Source organism: Hakea prostrata, chromosome 2, assembly GCF_041222555.1.
Source record: "Hakea prostrata isolate BN-2017 chromosome 2, UWA_Hpros_2, whole genome shotgun sequence".
NCBI classification, from domain to species: Eukaryota; Viridiplantae; Streptophyta; class Magnoliopsida; order Proteales; family Proteaceae; genus Hakea; species Hakea prostrata.
Window position 1 is genome coordinate 73,254,662 of NC_142601.1, and position 14,600 is coordinate 73,269,261.

General features: G+C 37.1%; 2 protein-coding genes across 4 annotated transcripts; one reads left to right on the forward strand and one right to left on the reverse strand.

Annotated features, from left to right (window-relative positions):
- Nucleotides 1-12: 12 nt before the first annotated feature.
- Nucleotides 13-8,205, reverse strand: LOC149026367 (small ribosomal subunit protein mS33-like). The gene is made up of 3 exons (XM_089143643.1): nucleotides 8,173-8,205; nucleotides 5,032-5,270; nucleotides 13-3,453 (listed from the first exon to the last, which is right to left on the reverse strand). Exons 1-3 carry the CDS (start codon nucleotides 8,203-8,205, stop codon nucleotides 3,363-3,365), a joined length of 363 nt encoding a protein of 120 aa, XP_088999769.1. The 3' UTR covers nucleotides 13-3,362.
- A 1,263-nt stretch (nucleotides 8,206-9,468) lies between these two features.
- Nucleotides 9,469-11,845, forward strand: LOC149026368 (myb family transcription factor IPN2-like). Of its 3 annotated transcripts, XM_089143304.1 has the most exons (7): nucleotides 9,469-9,761; nucleotides 9,926-10,002; nucleotides 10,102-10,168; nucleotides 10,297-10,351; nucleotides 10,426-10,498; nucleotides 10,764-10,800; nucleotides 10,867-11,845. In XM_089143304.1, the coding sequence occupies exons 1-7, from the start codon at nucleotides 9,596-9,598 to the stop codon at nucleotides 11,424-11,426; spliced, it is 1,035 nt and encodes a 344-aa protein (XP_088999430.1). In that variant the 5' UTR covers nucleotides 9,469-9,595; the 3' UTR covers nucleotides 11,427-11,845. The 3 variants fall into 3 exon arrangements, with proteins under 3 accessions (XP_088999430.1, XP_088999428.1, XP_088999429.1); XM_089143302.1 differs by having other exon boundaries at nucleotides 10,764-11,841; XM_089143303.1 differs by having other exon boundaries at nucleotides 10,429-10,498; nucleotides 10,764-11,838.
- The last annotated feature ends 2,755 nt before the right edge of the window (nucleotides 11,846-14,600 follow it).

The window sequence follows — 14,600 nt, forward strand, 5'->3', positions numbered from 1 at the left end:
AAGTTCAACTAGCCCCAGTGTTACGTGTTTAATGGAATTCAATTTGGTGTATAAGTATTAGATTGAATCAGTTTAATATAGGATATGTTAAAGAGCTTGACTCAACCTATTCTGTCAACTTCAGAGTTATTGGCACACTAGTCAAAGTACCTAATATTTGGTATCAGAGCTGACATGTGTAAATCCTAACTAGAGTGAAAGCCGTCGAGGACAAGCAGCCAAACCAACATTTGGTTTGACTATAGTCTACTTTAGCCATACCCCAATGCCTTGTAGACTGATTTCCCTACCATGAGAACAATTTCTAGATGATCCGTGCTAGTTAACTCTCTATCCATAGAGGAGAGGATTCTGGGGGAGCGCTGCAAAAATCTGGTTTTGGGTTGATATCCCAATACTTCTTGAGGATTCAAAAACTTGATCTTTGGGGCTTGGTCTCGGATCTATATGGGTCTATTTTACCTTCAACTCTAGGGGATGAGATGGAAGGTCTTGTTTGGTTTTGCTGCCTCGATAACTATCATATTCAATTTTATTTGTTTTCAACACAATCCCCTATAAGAGTTTGGATCAGCTCCCCATCAGGGAAGAACAATATGTTCTCATGATACTTTTGAACCATACAAAGGGGGGGTCCATTGGCATTTCCACTTCTATTATTTTTTTTCTTTCAATATTTATAGGTGGGCCTCACGACTGTTGTGTGGTGAGAAAGCATCAGGATCACAATTAAGATTTACCCTATAATTCAACTTTTTATTTTTTATTTTTATTTTCTAATCTAAGGTTTATTTGGGCCAACTTACACACACCTCAGCTACATTCTCAAGGGAGCTTTTATATAATTAATATAGACAATGCTTCACCCCTAGACCCAGGAGCATTTGTTCAGTTTCACTCTAACATAGGCACTGGTGGGGCTATCCTAGTGGAGATGAGGCTGAGTAAAGATCCTGGCAAACGGGATTTTCTATTGTGACTCTTTTGTCAATAAGAACTGCAGTTGCTTAGTGAAAACTAAATTATTGTTCTTTGAAATCATTTCTAGATGGCACAGACCACATTTTATATTCCAGTTATGGTATGCAATTAACAATCATATACCTGACACTGCTCCATGCAATGGTACTCATTCTTGCTGATCATGACAGAGTTACCTAAATGAGTTAGACAGGACACCCAGTTTTCTTGGTACTGCTATACATTTTCTTATTTATATTGGAAAACTAGCTCACGGTGGTGCTTCATAATGCCATGGGAATATGCCATATCACATGAACTATTATCGTACCATTTAAGGACTTTTTTGGCAGGGTTTGTGGTGGGGGTCTGCTTATCTAATAGTGGCCATGAGACTTCAGTGATTTAGCTATGGCTTTTAGACAGATAGAAGGGATGGATGGAGAGTACCTGGAGATCCAAGATGAAGACAGGAAAGACAAATCCATGAACTATCACAAGACTACTTTAACAGATATCTGCGTCTAATTGACCCAAGGGAACTTCTATACACCTGAAAACATGTCTTAACTTGAGGAATTTAAACCCATAATCTGTCCCAAAGGCCCGAAATCAGCAAGCCGGCAATCTGATTCCCAAAACCCTGGAATCGGCTAGACTAGGGAAACCTATTCAATTCCAACTTTTAAAACAGAACTTGAAATAGTGAGTGTAATGATCAGGTTCAGACCCCAACAAATGCCTTACAGTGTCATGAAGCTGATGTAGAAGCCACAGTAGATCAATAGCTTAATCAAGCAAGTTATACAAAAGCTGATGGGCAAGACTTTCAAGTAACCAAAAAATATTATCACTGACAGAAAACTAAGCATGAAAAGACAATGCATATTTCTCAGCTACAAGTCCCTTTTCTGTTGGATATCTGAATGAACAATGTCATTTTTTCCTCTTCTACCACTCTTAATCAGATCCCAGTCATAAAAGAATCAACTAAAGAGTTTAAAACATCCTAGCCATAATATGAGCTATGCCTCTTCTAGAATTTTTTCATTGTTTCTTTCTAGTTTCTTATAATGTCCTGATTAGGTTTTTTATCCATTTTTCAGAGTAAATTCAAAGTGCAGTCAGGTTTTAGTAAATTTGAACTAGAAAATAAGTTAATGTATTTGAGGTCTATGAAAGTGACCAAAGCAGGGCCTATGGTATTTTCAGTTTAGGAAGAAGTTTGGTGAAAACCAGCTTTCTATTTCCAAAACTGTATTCTGGGGCACCACTGCTTTAAGATGTCTAATATGCACCAGGAATTTTAAGTTTTCCTACGTTCCGAATCTCTACTCTTTGCTTCAGTTCTTTTCTGAGTTTTCAGTTTAAATTGCAAGTATCTTCCTATGCTACAGCCCTCATCTTTGTAACAAAATTCTGAGTCTGACACATGCCATTAACATACTTTACAGTGGATTTAGTAGGTTCTGTGTCTCTTTAAAAATAGAGAAGACACAATTTTTTCTTGCCAATCTTACTCCTAATTGTTCCAGTCAAATAGCCAAAGTTTATGGAAACATTTACCTATAATGACCCACCAAATCTTCTAGAAGAAAAACTAAAGAATAAGATGATATAACTGAAATGGATGGATTCACTGATGCTTCCCAGCCCAAAAAAGATTAAAAAGCAGAGAAAAAAGAATTCTCTTTCATGAATGCAAAATATTCTTCTCTATGTACATCAGCCAAACAAAAAGACTCTACACTAGGGGGATCAAAACTAAGAAAAGCCATATTCATACCACACCCCAGTTAACATCCCTGCACCACACATGCGGAAAAAAAAAATTCATTAGCAAATGGCCCTGTCCACAGTCAACCTATGCTGATTTACTTCATTCAACATGGCTCCCTGGGCATGCTTCAGAGTTGGATATGGATGCAGGCATTCATTACCTTAATGTCCATATTACCCAGCTCTTCTCTTGGACAATGCATCCTTTTATACTGAAACAAATGAAAATGGAGACTGATAATTAAAAGGACTAGTTCTTAGTTCCATTACTGAGAATTCAATGGGTGGAGTATGCTGCCCCTCAAACAAGTGAATTTAATGAGTAATCCCACCTGAGATTCTAACCCTCCCAGTACTTCATGAAAGGCCGTGAATTGAAGAGTTGCCTTTTAATGCTCATATTGATTCATTTCAATAAAAAGAGCATGAACAATGCCAAGATCTTTTAATACACCAAAAAATGTGTTTCTTCCATTGCATTAACAAATGTTAAGAGAGATGGTAGCAAATAAAGCAGTAAGATCAAGTAAATTCAGAAAACTAGTAGACACAATTTCACTCATCAACAATATCCTCAAACTAAAAGAATGCCATGAATCAGAAACCACCTGAAAGGATTACTTTTACTTGCTACGCTTAACAGCACGTCTTCCTTGACCCTTCTTTGGCGGGCCTTTCCCACGACGTTTTAACATTTCCAGTTTAGATAAGCGCCTGCAAGATCAAAATTAGAGTTGGTCGGAATTGCAGTATAAAGAATCACAATTATATTTTCTCATGCTACCTGAGATGTCTAAATGGAAGAACTAGGTAATGACACATTCCTGTTGAAATTGTATTGCCTAAAGAATAAGTACTCAGTGTCGGTGAGGCAGGAAACTTGGTGAACTGTGATAATAGCATTAGGTGTTCCCCACCTCAACTGTGGAAAGGACATGCCGAGTGACTTGAAAGCATAACTCAACATTGCGTTGCCAAACTACTTCAGGTTAGCCGCATGTATCATTCTACCCTGTTCCAAGATTCCAACCTACCTACATTCACTTGCATTGAGAAAGAAGCCCGTAGAAGTGCAATCAAAAGTAGGGGCGCTGAGATATTTTGATTTACTTATTTTTCATCCTAGGCATGGAAGCTGGAGCACTCAGACAAGTAAGTTTCTTCCAAGCAATTACATTAATAGAAGGCATTTCTCACATTGAGAAACACCTTTAAGGGGGAAAAAAAGAAGAAAAAAAAGAGAGAGAGACTTCAGCACTGTAGTCAAACTTTACTTTGACACACTCATAATTTTCTTTACTCCCTAAACCAAAGGGTAAATCAAAAGCTAGAGTTATTTCCTTTGCAAGAAATCTATACGATGGGCTTGTGTGACTGTTTCGCATAAAGGGCTGGCCACTTTTCCAGTGGGGCTTAGTGTTATATCTTTCTCCCTACTCAGAATGCTTCAAACCCTATTACATATGGCAAATTTTGATCATGAACTGCTGGGCACAAATCACAAAGCTCATCCTGTCATACTAATCATCATACTACATTTCCACCATAGAAATTCTCATCAGAAAAGCAACCCTTAAGGAGAAAATATGTTGGGTGCCATCACAGCATTCCCAGACTTTCCAGTATTCATATACAGATTTCCAATAGTCACATATGTAAATATAGACGCTTTACATAACAATCATTGCTCTTAGGTTCACAAGAATCATCACTTCTCACTTCTTCGTGCAACAACTAAGGTAGAGAACGGCATTAGACCATATACTTAGAGCTCGTTTTCCCAAGTGGTCAGACTCCTATCCAATGCTTCCATCACAACTGCGTTAATTTTAGCATGTCTATGGCTTGTAAATATGACTGAGTAATAATGTATTAAGACGCAAAACATAATCTAATTAAATTTTACCAAAAGAGGAATGGAGGCATTCAGGATTTCACCATAAGCTTACCAAGAGAGGTATATCCCTAAATCATATACACGTTGCTCATTAGAATTTTTCAATGCCAATGCTACATTATAAGATCACCCAAATATTTCTACATGTTTTAGAGAAAATCCATAATACCTACACAATGTACAGGAGTCCACCATGGTTTTGGAGTGAAACAAACATTGTAATCGCTAAAAACTAGGAAGACTGAAGAGGGGGGAAATTCACCACCAAAAGAAATAAATAAATACAAGTTTCAAAGAAGAATAAAAACAAACAGATGGCGCGTAAGAAAATAAAAGCATATTTCGTCAACCAAGAAATTGGTACTCAGAATAGGAATTGGATTTGGAGGCAATACTCTTGTTCTTGACGAGCCATTACAAGTGGGTCGTCCTTCTTGATATCGTGAGGGTACCACTGAGCGACTTTCTCGCCGATGAGTTTCTTACGAAGAACCTTGTGAGGTGATCTCTGGCCTGTTGGGTTCAAAACGTGACCGAATATGGTCGCCCTTGCCTCCGTCACACCTCTAATGGCCGCTGCCGCCAGCAGGTTCCTCAGGCTACCGCCACCAAAACTGCTCCTTGTACCAACTTCCTAAGTTCAGCTTCTGCAGACTTTTAACTCATTTGCTTCCTCTAATCAATATTCAGCTCTGACCCACCCCCCATCAAATTTCTAGGCCGGAACCAAGGACGAATGTTATTCTGGTGTTTGAAACTCGGTGAGTCAACGCTTGATCCGGGTGCATGGAGCGACTTTGGATCCCCTCCCAGTCAGAAATGACAATGTGCTCCCTTAACCCTAACCCGAAGGTGGCTCAATTGGAAAAGATCAATGTTGGTCAGAAATTCTGTCCGAGCCAAGGGTGAAGCTTCCTCAATATATTAATTAAGAGTTCTTTTAAGGATATAGTCGAGTATGCTTAAATTAGAATGGATGAACTCAGATCCAAAAAACAACCCCAAAAAAAAAAAAATGCTACCTTTGATGCTATGCTTGTCAACTACACAATTGGGGTGGAAATCACTTTTTTATATGCTAAAAAAATGAATCAAAGGCGAAACAACCATTTAGTAAGTCTTATAGAATTTCACTCTTGCTGTGTAGTTAAAATTTGAGAAGCATCAGAGAAACATATTGTTTTCTCTTAATAGAGAAGTTATCTACTTTTTTTTTTTTTTTTTTTTTTTGCCAAACCGAGGGGGAAGTTATCACGACTTGATTCAACATGACTCAATTTGACTCTCCACTCACTAGGGTTTTCAAATGAGTAAATTGAGTCAAAAAACCATAACCTTAATGGGAGTAAGCTCTAGGACCTAATTGACTCTTGACTAGTTAGGTTTTCAAAGAAGTATGTGTGATTTTAGAAGTAGAAACATCTTTATAGATTTTTGACAAAACTTGCTTCTAAAAGCAAAAACAGTATCAATAGGTGTTTTATCACCCATAAATGGTACTTTTCGTAAAAACAGTATACTTGTGTGTTCGATTATCCCCAATATAGAAGAAACGACTTGAGAATTATGACTTTATAGGTTTTGGACAAAACTTGCTTCTGGAAGCAAAAACAATATAAATATGTATTTTATCACTCATAAATGATATTTTTCGTAGAAACAATATTCTTGTATATTTTGACGACCCCAAATATAGACGAAAACAGCTCGAAAATTACGAAATTTGGGACCATAGAAGTGCATTCAATCTTTAGAAACGAAGATTTGATTGAATATTTAAGATCAAAAGAATTTAGGTCTAGATGAAAAATTACAAATGAAACTAGATCAATATATCATTTTTTGACAAGACTCCTTATGAGTGTTTTTGGAAGCCAAAACATCTTTACAAGTTTTTGACAAGACTTGCTTCTAGAAGTAGAAACAATATCAATCGATATTTTACCAAAGTTGGTCGAAGATAGAAAAATGAAGAACAGGAACTCTTTTCTCAAAGACAATGGCTTGAATTTCACCAGGGATTTAGAAGATGAAGAGAACCTTCAATCACCAAAGATAATAAAGATGAAGAATCGAACAATCTCAATCATTGGAGTTAAAGAAGCAAAGAATGGAAGAGTTTTTGTCACTGCATGAAAGGGTTTTAATATGATTCTTATGTTTAGGATATTGAATTCTACAAATACCCCTCTCTGAAGCTATTTGACTTAAATCCAGGGCACCAAACTTTTGTTTCAAAAACCATTTTTGACGCAACAACAATTTCAATTTATGTTACAAAAAGCACCAGAATCAAATAAGTCTTATCGAACAGTTTTTGACCAATTTTTTATTTCTCCAAGAAAAAAAAAAACTAGAAAGTGTTTTTGTGTGAGTTATCAAACGGGCCCTCTGAGTTTTCAAAATTATGATTTTGTCATTCTGGAATGCTGTTGAGGCCAAACTTATATCAACTTCCTTACTGTTTAGACAGCCAAACGCAGACGCAACTTTGCAGAGAGCCCATCAAATTGATCTCATGGCTGATTTCCACGCTCACACTCTTCCCTTTTCTAGTATTCTTTCTGGTGGAACTCACTGTTACTTGTTGACTTAATGGTATTAAGAGAAATCTTGGTTATTAAGGATGGTTACTGTACTACGATTCAGATGCTCAAATACAGTAAATGATGCATTACAGTCAGAATCAATGATCAGTACTTGATCAGTAGGAATGGCCTTTTCTGTGGAAAAGAACAAGACAATACCATTCCATTATATTCGATGCTCTAATTAATCTAATCATCATAATGCGATAAAATCTAGCCTAATTCCATATATACAAAGCTGGTAGCTAGAGATTATCTAGATCAAAGCACTGCTGCTGTATATGCTAATCACTGTGGGCCTCGTATGAGATAGAGAATTGCACCGGCCTAGCAAGCAGAAGAAGAGAAACCCATTAAAGCCAACAAGCCATGCAGAAAGATGGGTCCCCAAAACCTCACCTATATGGAATATATTCATCTTGAAGAATTTATTCGCCAAAGCATCTTAGAATTCCAGCTTGAAATTTAAGCTAAGATCTCCTTATGAATAAAAACACTACGAAGCTTAATTAATGAACTAAAAGCTATAAATCACCTTTTACTCTGTTATAGAATTTAGGACAGCTTGAAGCACGTGTATTCTAATAAGGAATCTTCATTAATACAAAATCAAATTTACAAGGTGACTCTAAAGATATCGATCATTAAGCCATTATGCCTAACCATGGACTAAAAAGCAGCATAAATTGTAAGCTTGGCATTTAGGAATGGCCATGATATCAACCTGTAAAGTCATCCACCTTGTGGGACCTAACGATATGTTTTAAATTGGTGTCTGATATGTTCAAAAGCAGAGAGATCAGAACAGAATTAAGTGTAAATCAGATTTAGGGGAACCAATTTAGTATTTCTAGATCATTGGGAGAAGAATCTTCCTTTGATTGTCGAAGAAGAAAGCATCTATTCCTTTGTGGGTTAGGGTAAATATTAAATGGTTTATATTTTTACCTGGCCTTGTTGTGCATCTCTGGAATTTGACATCCTAGCATGGACTTAAAGAGAGAGCGAGGGAGAGAGCTTTAAAATGTTCTTCCTATACATACTAGTTTTCTTTTCCTCCATGGGTGGGGTCTTAACTGTGAAGATTCAAGATAAATTAGGTTTGACCTTACCTATATTTTTTGGTTCTTTGAACTTGAAATGGAGTTGCTTTGATGAGATATGCATGGGGCTAGAGACAATCTTCCATTCCACAAAAGCCTTATCGTTTAAGCCCAACAAACTTTGGAAGGGGGAGAGGTCCCCCCACCTGCCATCAAAAGCTCCACATAGAAACCCTTTATGGATTGATGTTCACATTCTCATATAATAGCCACAAGAACTAAAGTTTGGTTCCACATAACTTGTTCTCAAGCTAGTGTCTTCTCAGATGTGTAAGACGACATCTTGTTGTTGTAGCTATTTTCACTAATGATATTGTTTCAATGAAGGTAAGTATTATAAGCAGAGGGTGCTTACTGTGACTCGGATGGGAATTAATACTAGTAATTTACGACACGTCGCCGTGTTTCATTGATCAAATAATAGTACATCTTATGATATATATATTGCCAAGAATAGTTTAACTAGTTAGATAGCCAGAGCTTTCAAATGATCAATCTCAATAGCAGCAATCATAGAACCTTTTTGTTGGTCATGACATAAAACATGGTTTGTAGCCTAACTATCATGCCAAATGGGTCTCTATGAGCATATAATAAACATAAAAGGTAAGGGTGGGTTCATACTACAAAAGAGAAAAGAGCTGACAACAGTTAAATCAAATGATAGTTTTATATGATTGCACCAAGGGGTTCCTTCATTTCCTTGTATGAAATTTTACCACAAAAAACCAAAAAAAAATTAGATTGTCCAAGATCAGAATCACTTGCTTCTGGGTTTCTAATTTTATATAGAGTATACGCAAACAAAAGAGCAATTAATTCATAAGCTAGCCCTTAATTATTAAGAAAGGGTGCATGCCTAAGTATGTATCTTAATTGGGTCTAAGACAGCAATCACCTCCAATTTGGAATAATTAATTTCGTGTAAAACCACAGCACTCCATTGATTCCGATTTGAATCGTCCAGAATCGACTGGGATTGGTCTTGGTTAGACTGATTAACAAGCAAGGTATCTGGTTTAATCAATTATTCCGAGTCAAACTGTGAGAGAGGGAGGGAGGGAGAGAGAGTACATCTTTTTGCAAAGGAGGGCCTGCAAATTGGAGTCGGTGGGCTTTATGTTTATTTTACAAGGGGGAACTTTCTACCAGAGAAGAGAGAAAAACCAAAGCCATTCTCTTCTTCAAAAACGCACCCTATTCTCTTCCTCATATGCGTCGCTTTTGTTCTTGAATCTCTTCCTATCCCAGAGAAGCTCTCTGAGAATATGTTCCAATCCAAGAAACCTACTATGAATTCACATGATAGGCCTATGTGTGTTCAAGGGGACTCGGGACTTGTTCTCACAACGGACCCAAAGCCTCGTCTTCGATGGACTGTCGAGCTTCATGAAAGATTCGTTGATGCTGTGACTCAACTCGGAGGACCAGACAGTACTTACATTTCTCACTAACTTATTATTATTACCTGCACAAACCATCTTCTTCGATGATCTTCTTCATCTTCTCATCTAAATTTTTTCTCTCCTCCCTAGCTCTTCTTTTGGTTCTATTTGATCCTGTATGTGATTCTTTTCTTCTCCATGTCTAATCTATAGAGGCCACGCCAAAGACCATCATGAGAGTTATGGGTGTTAAGGGTCTCACTCTATATCACCTCAAGAGCCATCTTCAGGTATGTAAACAATATTTGATGTGTTTTCTTTCTCTCAGAACTCACAATCTTTTCAATAATCAAACTTTTGTTTGTTTGTTTGTTTTTTTTGTCATGTAGAAATTCAGGCTTGGGAAGCAGCCCCACAAGGAATTCGGTGATCACTCAGTTAAGGAGGGTGAGAGAGGTAAATGTTGTCTTATATGTTTATATACTGGATGACTACCCTTATGCCATATAATTTCCATTTTAACCTAATATGTTTTCTGAATCAGTTGTTGTTCTTTAATATTTACTTGTTCATGACGGCTTCAGGGCTAGATCTTCAAAGAAATGCATCCTCAGGAATAATGGGCCGAAGCATAAATGAGTACGTAACTGACTAAATCTTTTTAACACTCAAAAAAAGTTGCTGCAAGGTGTTTTATGATTGATGCACTTCAGCAGGAACGGTCAGATAACTGATGCACTAAGGATGCAAATGGAAGTCCAAAGGAGATTGCAAGAGCAGATAGAGGTAAGCATATATATAGAGAGAGAGGGAATACCCAACAACTCACATCAATGATTTTTCTTTGGAGTACTTGCAAACGTTGCTTTATTTGTATCCCTTTTGCGTGCGACCTTCTTGAGTGAATCACGTAAATCTATGTTCTCTGAGCGTGATTCTGGTAGCTCTCTCTGGGGCCTTTTTCTGGGGTGGAAAGCTCTTCCCTTTTCTTTTGCAAATTGCTGTTCCTGAAGCAATATTGTTGATTCTTAACAGTTTGCTGAAATTGCAGGTACAAAGGCACCTCCAGCTGAGAATTGAAGCACAAGGTAAGTATATGCAGTCCATACTTGAGAAAGCTTGTCAAACACTTGATGGTGAAAACATGGCCTCAGGAAGCTACAAGGGCGTCAATGATCAAGGAGTTGTTGACATGGGTTCCATGAAAGACTTCGGTTCTCAAATGGGATTTCCTTCCCTTCAAGACCTACACATATATGGAGGAGAGCAAGTTGAGATGCAGCCACATATGGAAAGATCATCTCTTGAAGGATTCATGTCAGCCAATGATTCTATCTGTCTTGGGAAGAAGAGGCATAGCCCATATGGTGGCAGTAGCAAGATTAATCCTCTAATGTGGCCTGATGACCTCAGACTACAGGAATTAGGAACAGCTGCATCATGTCTAGGCAATCAAGAAGATGCATTCAAGGGTTATCAGCTTCAAATCGGTGCGTCGACAATGGATAGCGGTTCAGATATCGATTCTATGTCGGATATTTATGAATCCAAGCCAATCCTCTCCAGTGATGGTGTGGGAGAAAAGAAATTTGAGGTGCCTGCAAAGCTTGAAAGACCATCACCACGAAGAACACAACATAATCCAGTAGACAGAGTCAATCCCATGATCAAGGGTGGCAGCTTACTTCAAGGAAGAAATTTGCATTATGGCTGAAACTCTGCTCATTTCTTAGATGTAATGGTCTTAAAATTCTTCTAACTATTGGGTATCAAATCAGTGATGAAGAGACCTCTATGAACCTTTACTAGCTTTTGCAATCAAAGATTAAGAACATTCGCATGCAATATTGTAAAAGCTCAGCTTTAATTTAGCTTTGGGTCTCTTCATCATGACTACATTTATGTTTGAATATGTCCTGTTAATCCTTCCTATTCGATGCTTCTCAGGGCTTATGATCTGCAAATCTGTATCTAAAAAGAAGCAAGACATGTATCTCTTTGGTTTTATTACTCAAAAAATTTTCCATGTGGGTCTTCTATATATAACTTAATTTGAACTTTGGCATGCTTCTTCATGTGACTCTTCTTCCTATTTTTTCCATGAACTTTATAATTCATTGTAAATTTGTAATGCAGCCGCCTTTTGTGAAGTTCCTTTTTAAGTTAGTTGCTTGAAATTAGTTACTATCATCATTGCAGAGACAAACTGGAGACTGAAACAACCATTTTGCAATCAAAAGAAAAAACAATTCTGGAGTCTTGGGGAACAACAAATTAAATATTGTAATATATCCTACATTGTCTGAAATCCTCACTGAAATTGAACAAAGGGTAGTTTTAATTTGGAGCTTCCTTGAACGAGCAAAGGAAAAGAATTAATCTTTTTTTATAGAAGGCCAACTGGGGCCAGTTTATATGTATCATCCACTTTTTCTTCTCTGTAAACATAATTAGACGTAGAAAACATCACCAAAACTTTTGAGATATATGCCCATCCTAGACTTAAAACATCATATAACTAGTGTTACCTTGGTGGTCTTATAGACTACTACTGTGTAAGAAATCTTCAGGAAAAAAAATAACCCTTTCTAGCTGGAGTTGTAAGACTAATAGCCTCAACTGATTTCCTTCAATCTCTTTCTCTCTCTGTGGGGTATCTGTAACTACATCCATGAAGAAGGTTCGGAAGCTTTTTCTTTTGCTGTTAAGAAAAGAGGGTGGTGGAGCAGCTACCTTTATCGAGTGCAGAGAAAATTTAGAAGTTTGCAAGTTGGCAAGAAAGCTCGGTTCCTAGAGAAAGAAAGAGAGGCGCATATGAGGGAAGAAAAGAAAGAGAGCTGGAAGGGAAGAAAAGCACTGCGCACTCCCACGAGCGTAGTTATCGAGGAAGCTTCTATCTTTAAGAAGGCAAAGAATAAGGGTCTTATTAAAAGCTGAGTGTTTTGGTTATTTTTGAATAACAAAGTACACAGAGATCCAGTTCAGTCAATTGCAGACGATGGAGTCATATTCACGTTTCTTACTTATATACAGTTCGCATAATAAGGTAGTCATTGCGGACTGGTTCTTCCATTTAAATCATTTGCGAACACCACAAAACAACTACATTGGATTCTGTGTTTGTGTTTGGTCACCCGACAAGACAAGCTTAGGTTTAAGAGCTTTCCTCTCATCCCTGTCTTTTCTCTCGAATAACTTTGTTTCCATGCCATTGTTAAACCCTCAAACTGGCAACGTAATGTGGAAGCTCTCTAGATCTTTCAAATAACGTACACCTTCAAGCAGGAAGTAATGTGCAAGGTTTTAAAGTAAACTTAAATTAACCCTAAAAAGTGGGAAGTGTTAATATAAAATTCAAAAGAATGATGGGGGACAAGTGAACAGACAAAGAGTTTGGCTAGGGTACGTAATACCAGAAGAGATCTTTGCGTCTTGATCTAATTATTTAATAAGTTTTCCTGCTTTAACTTCTTTTTGTTTGGTCATTCTATCTTCAACTTTGCTTCTTTATCATTTTTCTGAGTGAATAGCTTCAATCTAGTTATCCCAACTGTTTCTTCATCAATTTTGAACAAAGGAGGGCATGCATGCAGAATCATTAGTCTTAGATGGATACCAAAAGTAAAGGTATCTCTAACCTCCACTAAATGTTGGGGGGGGAGGAAGAGTAACAATGATCAAACATTTAATATGTACAGGAGTTCACTTATATGATTGACCTTATTATACTTAGAAGTTTTCCTGCTTTAAATTCTTTTTGTTTAGTCATCCTATCTTCAACTTTGCTTATATATCATTTTTTAAGTGAATAGCTGCAATCTAATTATTCAGGTGTTTCTTCATCAACTGTGAACAAAGGAGATCATGCACGCAGAATCATTAGTCCTATATGGGTATAAAAAATAATGGTCTCTCTAACCCCCCCCCCCCCCCACAAGTAAGGAAAAAGTAACAATGATCAAACATTTAATATATGGGATCTCACTCTGGTTCCAAGAAAATTCAGACTTCTGAGTTTTGATATCATGCTCAAGGTGTTGATTTCTGCCAACTAAACTAACTAACTCCTTAGAGTTAGATTTTGACTAATTTATTGACTCTTTAATGTCTATAAAACTGTAACCATCAGATCTAATTCCCTTATTACATGATCAAACAACTAGTTGAATTATGACAAATGAATTGGGGGAAATTTTCCATTACAGAGACCATCTTAGAATCATTTGTAAACAAAAGAGTAACAGAATCAAGAGAGATAGCACATTCAGAAAGCTGGAAATTCTAGTTCGAATTATCTCCTAAGATACGGAAAAAAAAAACTAGGGGGTATTTATAAGCATTGAGGTACTTGTATTAAATAGTTCATGACTCTCTTCGTATAGGTACCTCCATGCAAGGATACCAATACCCATGTTCATATTTGAGCTGTCAGATCGTTCGGCCTCCCGAGTCTAGAATGACCATCAAATGGATATGGGGATTATTTTATTACGGATAGATTACAGTAATAAATCTAACCGTCGATTTTCCATGGAATCTAATGGATCTACTTCTATCACCATTGATCTACCGTTGATCAAAATTTACGATTTACATCTGATCAAGTGCTAAGTGCGTATGTGCACCAAAAGTGCCCACGCTATGCATGCACAAGTGCAAACATGCTCGGACTGTACACCATCCTCGCTTCTATACCACATACGCATTAGCTTGTCTTATTATTATAAATCAGAGTTTATAAGCAACGCCTTTTAACTCAAATTCAACAACTCACTTTTCAATGTGGGACTAAATAAAAGACATTTTCCTTAAAAAAAATAATGAAAATTTTTTATCGCACTTTATAACTCCAAGAAGATGGAACATTTATTCTTATTATATTCAAATA